Source organism: Anopheles marshallii, chromosome 2, assembly GCF_943734725.1.
Source record: "Anopheles marshallii chromosome 2, idAnoMarsDA_429_01, whole genome shotgun sequence".
Taxonomy (NCBI): Eukaryota; Metazoa; Arthropoda; class Insecta; order Diptera; family Culicidae; genus Anopheles; species Anopheles marshallii.
Window position 1 is genome coordinate 55984407 of NC_071326.1, and position 14345 is coordinate 55998751.

Sequence of the window (14345 nt, forward strand, 5' to 3'; positions counted from 1 at the left end):
CAACTGCAACGTACGCGAATTGTAACAAAATATAAGTAGTGAACATAAATATTTGTATCAAAGGACTTATCAAAATATAAGCTACAAAGTTAAAGTGTTAGAGAAAAATAACGTAAAAAAATTATATACCTAGGCACAGCTTTTGTTAATACCTTCCGAGCATCTCGTTGTCGTGTTCTGTAATCTTAAATTTCCAAACGCTTACGATGTCCTTTTTCATTTTGATTATTTTAAGTGTCTCATGAAGGTTCTATCCCTTTTGTCCGTTCTGGCTCTTTTCGCATTTCTCTTTTTGTGTTCCATCTTTCGGTTGCCTCTTACTATTTGTCGTCTAGCGACAGTGTCTGTGTTTCTACAAATGTTCATTCCGTTCCACTTTCGAGTATTTTCAAACCGCTCTGTTTTCCTTCGTATTGTGTGTTTATGATAAAAGCGCGCGCGTGAGTGAAACTTTTCCTACAATCGTCCTCCATTCATCGAGTCGTGCAAACTAAAACAATGTAAAGGTGGAGACATGTGCGTCAATACTCCAAATAGGAGTACGTTCCAACACAGCAATGCCACTTTAAGCACTAAGCACAGCGAAGCGAGATCATCAATCATAGTCTTGAATGGGCGATTAAACGATGATTCGTTCGGTTGTTGTGATGATGATGGTGATGGTACGATAACGATGATGACATTTAGATGAGTACTTCAGTTTCACCGTGGCGCAGGCTCTACTTGGGTATGAGACCACGCGCTTTTGGGAACATGTTGCCTGTAGCCGGCCCGGTGCCTCCGTGGCTGCTCGACATAAGCGCCGATGTGGACACTTTCTTTACCGGTGCTGCTGAATGTGCTCCGAATGCAGGCGCGGCCGATTTTCCTCGGCTGTACACCGAAGATCGTGCCCGACTGGTGCTGGTTCCAACATTGCCCAATAAACCACTACCGGTAGCACTGCTACTCGAATTAGTCGCACCTGACACACCACCGCTAACACCGACACTTGCAGTTCCACTTGCCATTGCACTGCTTGTCGAAGAGTTTGACGCTGCGTGTTCCTGCACGTTGCGCTTGGTGATCTGATCGAGGCGCATTTTCATCATGCTGGCATAGTTTGACTGATCGGTGATATCGATATCGTCCTCAGTTTGCATGGCCTCCGCCAAGACTGCTTGTAACGAGGCCGACACTTTCGGGTTCGAGTATTCGTACGTCGTTCTGAGCGGCATATCTAGCTCGTAATCGAGTATGTTTTCACCCTGCAATGGTACAGAAAGAGATCCGATTAATATTTTCCCATTTACTCACCACTTTCTACCAACCTTGAAGCGGATGGCTTCGCTAGACTTCGTTTTAATCATTTGCAGTGCATATTCGCTCATCGGTCGCCGGCGGTTCGGATCTGCGACCGGACGGGTCAGCATTTGGTGGTTGCTCAGCATTATACTACCGTTAAGGAACCATTCTTCCGCTTCATCGTCATACTTGGCCTGGGTATACAGTCGCGATTTTACCTCAGCCGGTACAAAGTTGTCAATTATTAGCAACAATCGCTTCAGTTCCTTAATCAGTTCATTCTGTGTCATTTCCAATTCGCGCCGGTCACGATTATGCTCATCACGCGTATCCTGCAGCTCTTGCTTCAGGGCCATACACTTGGCGTAACATTTCTTCAGCTTGCGAGTCTTCAGTTCTACCTCCTGCTGCAGCGAGGTGAATGTTTCGCGAATTTCCATCGTAGATTCTTCTTGCAGCTCCAGCTGCTGTTGCATTTCGATTTCACGCTTCTTTCGTTCAGCTATTTCTGATAGCTTCTTCTCCAGCTCAAACTGGCGCTCGGTGTACGTGTCGAGAATATTCTTGCCACCTTTGACTAGCTGTCCTTCAAGCTCCTGAAGCTTTGCGGCCAGTGCGACCGTCGCTTCCCGTTCCTTCATCAACTCTTCTTTGGCTTTCGTGTCCAGCTCATTGAAGTCCTGCTCATTTTCCTTCTCGCAGTCTTCTTCCTCTTCCACCTCGGAATCTGACTTTTCATCCGATTGCGTAAGGCTTGGTTCACGCTTTACACGAGAGGCCTTCTTTTTGGCCTTCTTTTCCCGATGCACCGTACGCTCCCGCTTCTGCCGTTCGCTAATGAGTTTGCGCAGTTCCGCTATCTCATTTTGATATTCGCGCAGCTTCGTATCCTGCGGATCCTCGTTCTTTACCGGTTTGTTTTCGATCGTCTTTGCGCGATGCGCGTACCGGAGGGTGGTAAGCGTTTCATTGTAATTGAACTCGGAGGGACCAATGTTTGCAATCATGATAGTCTTCGAATTCCCACCTAGCGAATCCTGCAGTAAGCGTGTCAATTTCGAGTCACGGTAAGGAACGTGGGGTGATTTTTCTGCCAAGGCCGAAATTACGTTACCCAGCGACGAAAGCGCCCGGTTGATTTTGCTTGCTTCCTTAAGCCGCTCGGCAGTGGCACCCGTTTTCGACTGTCTTTCACTACCGGCCAGATCGATCAGATTCAGCTTGCCGACCTTAACCAGGGTGGATCCAGCTTCGCACATTTCAATCTTAATTAGAAATATCGCATGTGAACGTGAACTGTGCTCATTCATGTTCGTGAACCCGACCGTACGATTCTTGTTGCCTTGATGCATCACGTTCAGCATGTCTTCGACGCTTTTGCACAGTACGGAATGCAAGTTCGGTACCACAATGCCACCGTCTCGTTCGCGCAGCTCCAGCGAACAGGTCGAATTTGGTTTCAGCAGATCGCGCAGTTCCTCCATGTAAATTTCTAAATACGAAACCGCCACCAGGAAGTTCATGTTTTGCGCTCGGTTTATGTGTGCCCAGATCTGCTCGAACGCCCGCGGTATGATGCCCTTCTGCTCCGCATCATTCTTGATACCTTCCATCGTGTGCGTTTTACCCGTTCCAGTTTGACCGTACGCGAAGACGCACCCATTGAACCCTTCCATTACGGACGATACCAATGGACGTACCACTTCATCGTAGATCGTTTGCTGTGTGGAGCTGAAATAGGTGCAGCAATTAAACTGTCACAAGCACTGCCAACAATTGCAACGCAATCGACCATACTTACAGACAATCATACACCGCATCGTACGTAAACATCTTTTTGTTTTCCCTCGAAGCTTCATTGCAGTTCAGGATTTCGATCACGCCTCGACTGGGAAAAACATCGACCACCTTTTGGAAGTTTCCGGTTAACTCCTTATTATTAAGCGGCCGACAGCGAACAACCACCTGGACACATTCATTTTTGATAGTGTTCTGCGAAAATAAGGAACACAACATTATTAGTAAGTGAATTTACAGTTCCGCGTCATTCGCGTGCATGAAAACGGCAGTTCTGCGAGTGCATGCAGCGAGTGAAATGGTATCATCGGTTACGTTACTCCATCGCCAATAGGGGCAAATTTAGCTGCTGATGCGTCTCGCATCATCATTTCGACACTTTCGATTTTAATAGCTTTTAGTCACAGTTGGTTGGCACCACGAGCATGGTACCGTCGGGAGTGCCGCACACGATCTGGCCCCCAAGGTAGTGGGTTCGATTTGATTCCACACCCTCTGCGTGAACGAGGCGTGCATTATTACGCTGGCCCACCTGTAGTAGATGGTTCAATAAACAGTTTGAAGTTGTGCAATTGATTCGCATTTAATTCTTGCAGAGCATTGAAACACGGCACAAAAGTAGATAACCCGAAGCAAAATATGAAATTTTAGAAATACACGACAGTGTGCCGTGCAACTCCAACAACGCAGTGGTCTCCAAATGTAAACGATGATGCCATCGCACCCCTTTCAAGGAAACATGGAAGGTTCAAGGAAAACCGTCCACTTTCACGAACCCGTCCTGATAGTTTTCAACGTACCGAAAGGTTGTTTCTTGATTTCATATTACGATCCATGACTGTATCTTTTGTTTTTCACCCAATTTCCAACGGCAGCACCACGATTTTCCTAGCACAGAACTGTTTTTTCACATCGAACGGTCCATTCTGTGTAGGAACAGATTTGTTTGCGTTATCGATTAGCAATGAAAAGTTATTTGCCTCTGCCCATCTTACGTTCATACGCACACTCGCACACCCGTGAACACAACACAAAACACACACACACCCACACAACTCACAAAGTGCGACAGCTGTCAGAAATGGGACTGCCTCTTCGGCTTCCTTCGTGTTGGTATAAACGTTATACCACTTCAAAACTGCAATAAAAACCGTTACGATCATGAATTGGAATTTATTTTCGTTTGTTCTTATGTATGTTACAGCTCTCATGCAGCTACAGACCTGCCATTTTTTACAATTAACATACAAAGAGAGTTTTATCATAAGCAGCAAGCTTTGTTTGGACAGTTTGTCTATTTGTTTGAATCTCAATTATATATTGAAGACCCGCTAGTACGTATCGGCAGTGCATTGGAGCCTACTTACAATGATTTACGTAGGCTTTGTGCTTCAACGAGGAGAATATAGTTGTACGACAAAATCTGCATGAATAATCCCTTGTTGATGACACATTATGTGGGAAAAACACCAATTTAATGAATGTTTTTTTAATTACTATTTTGATATTTGTTAGTTATTAATTATCAACATCTCCCCCTTGAAGCGGAACAACATTACATACACAACATTTGTCGATTTGTCACGTTCAGTCATTAGTCAGTTTAACACGTAGTACGTAAGGCCGCACGGCACGAATACAGTATTTACAGTCAGTTATTTCCTTTTATCCTTTTTTAATGATTTCATTTTTTTTATATTAATTTATATTTAATCTGTACGTATGTGGTTCTCATATTTTTGGGCGGCTCGGTGCTGTATTGGTAGCGGCACCCTTCTTTTGTGTCGACACGACCGTTTCAACATCCCTTCCGGGCCGATCCCCCAAGACGCAGGACTGACTATTTAGCTACGAGTAAAAGAAGTCCAAGAAAGCCAGAAATTGCAGGTTTAGACCCCTTGATGTTGTGTCGATAAAAAAGAAGGTTATCATGTTTACTGCCTTAACTTTATCCGCAAACTACATTTTAAAATAATAACTTAAAACTAATTAAACTCGAACTGATCAGTAGCTTTCAACAAACAGAAATTTACGGATTTTTTGCAATGGTTATTGCAAACATTAGGTAAAAACGGATATCGTTATAATAAAGATCACGATCTTTCGTGAGATTTTCTTTTCCGAAATCCATTATACTAACTATCAAATCAGACAAACAATTCCTTCGTTCTGAAACATTCTTACATTATTCATCAAAGTATCAATAAAGAATATAGATTAACATGAAGTATAATGTATTCTACTACGTTTCGTAAACGACGTCTTTTCAAAATATTGAAAAGAACCTATACACAATTATTGATTGGACAAATGCACTGGAGTTTTGGCATCTTGATGGAAATTTCGAATGACGATCTACATTACAAAATTACGTTTCGTTACTAGTTCCCTTGCGTTTGGAAATTCCGTAACGAGATGACAAATCAGCCGCAGCTAGTGCATGTTGCAATTGTCGCAAACATATCAATCACCTAGAATGCATTCCTTCATTCCGACGTATGTGTGTAGAAAAAGTGCGACCCAACGGGTTGTACTGCCGTATCACTGGGATGTACATGTGAGGTAAGTTGTGAGCGTAAAACATACTACTGCAACGGATCAGTTCCGAAGCCTCACAGATACGGATGGTAAGTCGACGCTGCCCGGTAGCATAATATAAATAAATAAGGCCCTCTGTAAGGACGGTAGTACAGTTGCGGTAGTGTAACGGTAAAGAACGATCTGATATTTTTTTGTTTGAAACTCAACGCGTAACAGTGCATCTGCTGGTGGTGTTTGGTGTGAAACTTTTGTTATTTTCAACTAAGAACGTAATAATTTAGTTAGTGCCAGGGCAATAGCAGCAACAACCATGGTGAATGAAAAGGTAAGCTGGCGTTGATGCAGTATGATAAACGTGATGGATATTCTTTGTGGTGAATTACCTAGCCGCATGCCATCAACGATCGGTAACGGTTCAAAGGAGTAAATCGGTCTCTTTGCTGTGACCTCGATCGGGGAACGGAGTGCAATCAATTTCGACATCCGGTTCGGGGTGCTACATAATCGATCGAAAGCCAAGTTTCATCATTCGATCATTAGAAGATGTGGCAATCTGTGATTCATATTTTACAGGGGACGTGGTTCGTGGCGTCGTGTTACGATTACTCCTACCGGCAAAATGTTTAATACATGTAACAAACGTGCGTGCATGTGTGTGTGAGTGTATATGCATTTTCTGTTTATATAGTTTTGCAAAATAAAACCAACGACATTAGTTAGTTTGTACGCTCTGGAGAAAGGTTTAACAACATTATGCTAATGTGTTTCGATTTCGAGTAATCAGTTATCTCGGCACCTACCCTTATCATAACAGAGTTTCGTTAATTTAAAAGTATGCTTCCGATTACATTCCAACTATGAATGAACCACAAATTACATCAATTAAAAAATAGCATTTTTAAATTTCCAATAATCCATCACAAGTGAATTGCCTATGTAAAATGGAAAATTTTGAAAAGCACATATCAGATCGTTTCAATTAGTATAAAATAAAACGGGCGCAATACCTTTGCCGGCAAAACCAGGATACGCGTTGGCAATGTGACGATTGACGTGTGTAGCTAATTATGTAATTGCAATTCGATTGCAAGTTCACGGTATCACCGTGAGCAAATCCATTGTTAATGCGTTCGGCGTCACCGTTCCTTCCGGAAGATACCTGGGCTTGTAAAGAAGAGGATGAGACACACGCGTTATCTATTCTTACGATTTTTTCCAAAGTCAGAGCCTAAAGCGTTTGAATTCCCTTTTCAGTTTGAATTTCATTAGCAAAGGATAAGCTTTTGGATTGTTTTGGGAGTAGATAAGGAAACCCCTTTTTGTCTCTACCCTCAGGGGGTACGGGTGCATTTAATGATTTTCTTTTGCGGATAAACATCTTTATCATATGATAATACGGCAAACGCCGTCATCATATAATAAATAAAATCTGTATCATGCGTGTCGTTTTCATTGCGTCTGGATGATGTATTGTCGTTCCGGAAAGATGGTAGAGATTTTGTAGCGCACCACAAGCTGCTTATCAGCAAACGCGGTTATGCTACCTGATACATAGCAACAGTGGCGATGGCATAATCTCTACCCGCTGGATTATTAGCCGCGAACCGATAACCTAACAAGCAGCGGTTAATAAGTGATCGGTTAATATTTTTTGGTGAACATTGCCCTGTGAGTTGTTACTATCCATTGATGGAGATTCTGCCCCGGCTCGTTTCCGTTCTCGTGCTGCGTGACTGCCTCTCTTCCTTCCAGGCTAGGTACACATCACAGAGCTTTCACTTATCAGCTTCTTTTGACGTGCTACTAACCGAACGAAGAAGGAAGTGGGTTGCACGCATTGCGCCTTACAATGTGGGCAGACAGCATGTAGGCTAATAGCTGCCGCACTCTGAACCATGCTTCTGTCGTGCTTGGACCTTGAAAAATGAGTAACACGGAACAAAGCCGGTGGATTATGCTTTAGAGAAATGCAATCTGGCAGACAGTTTGCGCGATTGGCGTGTGGTGAAAATTGAAGATTAGCGTTACAGTGATGTGGTGGCGTGTAAGGAATGACCACCGAATAATACGTGGCAAACATAACAACATAAAATGAAAAATCATCACTGCGAATGGGTTGGTTGCATCCAAAGCTCTAGCAAATCCAGGAGAAGAAACAGAAATAGGAAATTCCTACCCAAACAAACCGGATAGAACCATGTTCAGAGATGATCGATTATGTTATCAATGGGCAATAAACCTCTCTAGACCTTTTAGACGTGATTTCGTAATCGGATGGCACGAATTCGACGGTGCTTAAAATTACTTCAAATTGCTCATGCTTTGTAGAAGTTATTTCTTAGTTTAATTCTTTAATGAAAATGCATTCTCTCTCTCTCTCTCTCTCTCTCTCTCTCTCTCTCTTTCTCTCTCTTTATTTCTTTATTGCATTTAGGTTAAACAAACCTACTGTGTGATAGGAGCCGGTACGGCAGGTCTTTGTGCTGCGCGTCACGCACTACAAGCAGACGGGCTCGTAACCGTGTTCGAGATGGGCAAACAGCTTGGCGGCACTTGGGTGTTTAGCGAAGAGACAGGCAAGAATGAATACGGCATCGATGTACACTCGAGTATGTACAAAGGGCTGAAGACGAATCTGCCCAAGGAAATCATGGGCTATCCTGACTTCCCCATACCGGAACAGGAAAGCTCGTACATCCCGGCGGAGGAAATGCTACATTTCTTCCAACAGTTTGCCGAATCATTCGGTATCTTGGAGCACATTCGCTTCAGCCACTACGTGGTACGGGTGAAGCCAACCATCGACGAGAAAGGATGGGAAGTGATTGTGCGAGATTGCCCGAATGATCGGTTGGTGACGTACACGTTTGACTATGTGCTCATTTGCAACGGACACTACCATACGCCGAACTTGCCCAAGTATCCCGGTATGAATGGTTTCCGCGGAAAGCAGATGCACAGTCACGACTACCGAAGCAATGAAACATTCGAAGGTACATGATGGGATGAAGAGGAATAGTGCAATCGTACTTAAATGAACCTTTATGTGCATTACAGGGGAAACAGTGCTTGTCATCGGGGCAGGCCCGTCTGGAATGGATATGGCATATGAGATCTCCAAGAAAGCAGTTCGCGTTACTCTAAGCCACCATCTGAAGGATAAGCCCCAAACGGTGTTCCCGGACAACGTTACACTGAAACCAGACGTAGTGCGTATTACCGAAACTGGTGTACAATATGCGGACGGTACCAGCCAAGACTTCAGTGTCATTTGTTACAGCACCGGTTACAAGTACACCTTCCCGTTTCTGAGTGTCGATTGCGGGATCACGGTTGAAGACAACTACGTGCAGCCGCTGTACAAACACTGCATCAACATTCGCTATCCCACGATGGCTTTCATCGGACTTCCGTTCTATGTGTGTGCGGCTCAGATGATGGATCTGCAGGCACGATTTTGCCTAAAGTTCTTTAGCGGCGGAAAAGCGTTACCAACGCGGGAGGAGATGAGTGCCGATACGATGGCTGAGATGGAGGAACGTTGGAAGCGTGGTTTGAAGAAACGGCAAGCACACATGATGGGTCCGGTGGAGGATCGCTATTACGATGATCTGGCACAGACGGCGGACATTGAACCAATCAAACCGGTGATCAAGAAGCTGCATAAGATCAGTGCAATGCGCTTCTCGGAAGATTTGGTAAATTTTCGAAACGATAAGTTCCGGATAGTGGACGATGAAACGTTCGTGAAGATTAACTAGGGTGCTTTCTGAGCATACAACATGGGTCCCTTACGTTTGTACGCAGCACTAGAGGGTATGTGATTTCATATACGGTAAGATAAATGCGCAATTTAGTACAACTATGGTAGAGTGGTAGAATGCGTAATATGTAATCGAAATATATACATATAATGTACATATAACAAGTGAACCAAATAAATTCAACAAAAATACTCGTGTGGGTTGTTAAAGGAACAAATGTTACAATGGCTATCCGAAGCAATGGGTGAGCAATTCAAATTCCTTTTTTTTCTTCCTGCTGACGCTGACGTCAAACTGAGTTGCGTACACTGGCAAAATATTTTCATTTACTGTATGAAGTATTTAATGCAGCCTTGCAATTTATTTGCTTCATTTAAGCTGATAATCTCAGCACCACATCAAGATGCTGATAAAAACTCCTGGTTCAATTCTATCAGTCATACAGTTTGTTGTGTTTGTTATGTTGTTTACAGCGCTTTGTTGCTCCAACTCCATCTCTTGCGAGATAAAGAAGGGCTTCAAACATGTTTTTAGTTCTACATAAACAATTGTAAACGATTTGCGTAAGTTGTTTGTTATTATTCTGTCAAATGCGAGCAAGAATAATCGAATCCGTGATCGCGAGCTTCCGGCAACATAAAGTGCAGATCAAGTGTACTCCTGCGTGTAAGCGGTGAACACGTATGTTTCATTTGTTCTCTATTGTTTACTTAATTATTTTCTTTCAGTTTCAATACCCCATAAGGTCCAGAAGAAGAACAACCATTCCTAACATTAAAATAAAACCAATCATAAAATTGTCTACCCTCACAGAGCAACATCATTTATTGTTTCACATATTCAAAATGTTCATCGTCAACAATCTTAAAAACATCCTCTCGAAAGTGTATTAAATCGTCAACAAAACGTTGACTACTCTCGTTGTGTAGCTTTGTCATAACCGGAGCAACGGATTCAATGTCTGCCGTGCCGGCTAGATCATCATAATACCGTCCCTGTTCCGGGCCCATCATGTGTGCATGGCGTCTCTTAAAACCTCGGCGAAAACGCTCTTCGATTTCCTGCACCATATCCTTCAGCATGGTAGTTGGTGGAGGTAAACGCTGTTTGCCGGTAAAATATTGCAAACAAAATCGAACCTGAAGGTCCATCATTTGTGCGGCACACACATAAAACGGTAGCCCAATGAAGGCCATCGTTGGATGGTTAATGTTAATGCAATGCTTGTAGAGCGGTTGCACATGATTATCCTGCACCTGGACGCCACAATCGTCACCAAGAAATGGGAAGCTGTATCTAAATCCTGTACAGTACAGGATAACGTCAAAAGATTCCTCCTCACCGTTGGTGAACTTTGCGCCGGTTTCGGTAAGTAGAGCGACATCCATTTGCTGGGACAGGTTGGAAGGGAACGGAAAGGTTAGACGCTCCATATGATGACTGATCGTTACACGGCGTGCTGTTTTCGCGAGTTCTAGCGCTATGTCCATACCGGAAGGACCTGCTCCTATGACGAGTACTGCTTTGTCTACAAATACCATGAATAAAGCAACGTTCATCTAAGTTCAACGATTTACTTTGTTCATGTTCTGAAACATTACTCACCTTTGTAATGCTCTGTGCTGCGATAATCATGGCTGTGCAGTTGCTGACCATGGAAGCAATCTCTACCCTGCACATCCGGCATGTTTGGAGTGTGATAATGACCATTGCAAATGAACAGGAAATCGAAGATATGCTGCTGCTTTTGTTGCGTTGTTAAGTTTTCTACTTCCACCATCCAGCGGTCACCCACAATGGGATGGATTTGTACTACTAGATGTTGGAACTTAATATGACGTTCGATATTGTACCGATCAGCGTACAGGCGTAAAAAGGATAAAATATCTTCTGACACAATGTACGAAGCGCGTTGTGTTGGTATCGGGAAGTCAGGATATCCCATCACTTCCTTAGGCAGGTTTGTACGCAATCCCCGGTACATGCTCGTATGGACAGGCAGTCCGAAACGATCGATTCCAACCTCATCGGTGTACACCCATGTACCACCGATTTGATCCATACGCTCGAAAACGGTAACCTCTCCACCGACCTCAAGCACACGCCTTGCGGCTGCCAACCCAGCCATGCCAGCGCCTATGATGCAGTAGCTCATGATCGCTTGCGTAATTCTCGTGATAGACACTAAACGTACGTGTAGAATTCAAAACTTCAAACGCGTGCAACACGACAACGTTACAGACGACTGCGGTTGAGCGCTGCCTGTTCAACACATTTATAATGCACCGTTCTGTCGCTTCCTGCTACCGTACGCATGTGTGGAGAAGATGCATTCGCACATAGACAGCATCAGTTGGTGCAAACATCAACACGAATAAGATCAGATAATAACAGGGGAACAGCGTCGTCTGCTGATACCGTCTAGCTAGGTTGTTGTCTATTGCTAACTCGGTCAACGCACAAACCGTAAAGTCGTACGTAAAGGGGTCTCGGGTAAAGGGTAAGGCCAAAAGGCGAATGACCGCACTCATACCTCGCACCTAAATATAAATAGTTTACATGGTTTTCTATGTTGATCAGATTCATTGTAAATATACCAGCGTACGTCAATAAAACATACCTGCGCTTGCAATACTCATAAGGTTGTTGCTCTTTCTAATTGGCCATATTATGGAGATGCTCGATTGTTTTACTATTATATGTCAAACGATATTTTTACAGCGTAGTTTCTACCGAGCCGATACTACAATCAAACACTAAAAGTGGTTTGTGTATACTATTCGGATACGTCTGCTTTATAATGGTTTACTATATGCTATATAATGGCTACGGTTTTTTTTACTCTCACAAAAACAAACAATCAAGATGGAACAAACAATCAAAACAAACATCCAAATTAAATCTCATCTGGAACAACTGGAACAACAAATAAAGTTAATACGAATTAACATGATAGGTCAAGTTATCGTAAGTTTGTAGTATCAAATCAAAGTTGAATAAACTGAACTCCATGCAACGGTGCCGTGAGACCGCACCTTCCCGACCGATAGGTTAATCAACACACATCAACAATCTACGCACTCAATAACCGTTCAAAGCATTGCCTACCTGGTGTAATTTCACATGAGTTTTGATAACACCTTTATCCAAATATCTAGGGTAAGTATTCTATCCAGGGAATTTTACGAAGACGAACTATTTAATGCAAAATGCATTTCATGCAAATATTGAATAGCCAGTATTTTCACGAGAAAGTATAAAATTCAAGAGCACTTAAAAAGAAATTATCTGAAAGCACAACAGTTGAAATTGTTTTATAACAAAACGACATATGTTTAAAGCTAAACATTTAAATTTAAATATCAGTGTTTGCCTAGGAATTTACAAAAATCGTCCTAAAACTAAAGCCTCTTGTCAAATAGTAAAGAACTGCTGATGATATTATTAAGTTGTGGCGACCAGAGCACCCTCGAGCAACCAGAGCGCTACCTAGGTAGAAACAGATGAAGCATAAAACATGTTGATCGTACTGGAAGCACTAAAACAATAGTACCCTTACTGGGTGTAGAGAATAGAGCATTAAAGAAAAAATGAGAGGAAGTTGTAGAGAATAGAACAGTAATAAGAGAGTATGTACATGAGAAATTAAAGAAACCTCAAGAATAAGAAAAAAAAGAGAATTCGTCTTGAGCGCTCATGTGCAAAGGGATTACAAATGAGCACAAGAGAGGATCTGTGGGAGAACGACAGATCCTTTCGAAGAGAGGACTGAGTAATGATTAGGAAGAGAGTAAAAAAAAACAGGCAGTTTTTGGACAGACGTTTTAGGCGATGGTTCAATGATAGCAGCGTAGGATTAAAAGTAATAGAAAAGAAGTAAAAAAAAGTAATAAATCGGAAAATTGACGAGTTTTTGAAAGTGTTTAAAGTTGTAGAAAGTAATAGTGGAGAAAGAATGGACGAAGGTCACGACACTGGGGTACCTGGATAAGAAGCAAAAGTAACTTGAAAAATCTAAGGACAGTGGCCATTAAACAGAACAGTCAGATCAACACTGTTCAACACTGTATCTATATCGAAAACAGTAACAAAAAAGTCCAAAAATAGGAAGGATCGAGAAACGGCCAAATGCACTTATAGAGCGGTGGCATGTCCGTACCATGAACGTACGGAGTTTTCCAGTATTGTTGAAACTCTGACGTGGAGTTCAGTTGTGAATGGCATACCAGTAAGAGGAAGGGTCAATCAAAGTTGGATGGAACTCCGGCTGAGACCCCTAGAAAGTTAAACTGTTAATTTTTTCAGATTTCGGTTTTGTTGAATTCTAACCAAACCGTTACTTAAAGAAACATTATTTACATTTATTACATTTATTATTTATTTTAACAAAAAAACACTCCCACGAAAATGACCATATGTATCGATTTGCCATATGTGCAAGGAATACATGTTGTTGTTGTGTTGGCTTGTAGAGAAGCAAGTAATTGATTAATCCTCGAAGAAGCGATTGAATATTAGTTGAATTCTTCGCATTGACAGACTCAATGCCGGATAAATCCCCTTGGAGCCCCTGAGCGGAATGATGGTTGCGGCCCCGTATTCTAACACGGTTGGGCGGTAGGGGGAGATCAAATCTCAAATTATTAACGGCTAATTATGTTGGTGGTGAAGAGGGGGGGGGCGTTCATTATCCTTTAATGAGACGTCGTTGTATGGGGCCCCTGACTTGTCTCACTTTGAACAGGTTGAGGGGAGCGGGGGTTTTGCCTGTTGATACATATTTAACAACAGATGACCACAGGATGGGAAGTGTTGTCGCATACCAATTTCTCTCGACGTCGCCTTGTAGTAGGCCCCCTCCAAAAGATGGACTGACTTGACTTGAAAGCCAGAAAGAGAAATAGCAACTCAACATTTCGATATTTTTAGACATCGCGAACGCTACAAAAACACTAACGT

At 42.7% G+C, this 14345-nt stretch overlaps 3 protein-coding genes across 3 annotated transcripts; 1 reads left to right on the forward strand and 2 right to left on the reverse strand.

Annotated features, from left to right (window-relative positions):
• Positions 1–719: 719 nt before the first annotated feature.
• On the reverse strand, positions 720–3917 carry LOC128709651 (kinesin-like protein Klp68D). Its single transcript, XM_053804656.1, has 4 exons — positions 3882–3917; positions 3086–3276; positions 1311–3015; positions 720–1247 (listed from the first exon to the last, which is right to left on the reverse strand). The coding sequence occupies exons 1-4, from the start codon at positions 3915–3917 to the stop codon at positions 720–722; spliced, it is 2460 nt and encodes an 819-aa protein (XP_053660631.1).
• A 2015-nt stretch (positions 3918–5932) lies between these two features.
• Positions 5933–9383, forward strand: LOC128709652 (senecionine N-oxygenase-like). The gene is made up of 3 exons (XM_053804657.1): positions 5933–5947; positions 8057–8615; positions 8680–9383. Exons 1-3 carry the CDS (start codon positions 5933–5935, stop codon positions 9381–9383), a joined length of 1278 nt encoding a protein of 425 aa, XP_053660632.1.
• An 827-nt stretch (positions 9384–10210) lies between these two features.
• On the reverse strand, positions 10211–11541 carry LOC128719607 (senecionine N-oxygenase-like). Its single transcript, XM_053813233.1, has 2 exons — positions 10992–11541; positions 10211–10914 (listed from the first exon to the last, which is right to left on the reverse strand). The coding sequence occupies exons 1-2, from the start codon at positions 11539–11541 to the stop codon at positions 10211–10213; spliced, it is 1254 nt and encodes a 417-aa protein (XP_053669208.1).
• Positions 11542–14345: the final 2804 nt, after the last annotated feature.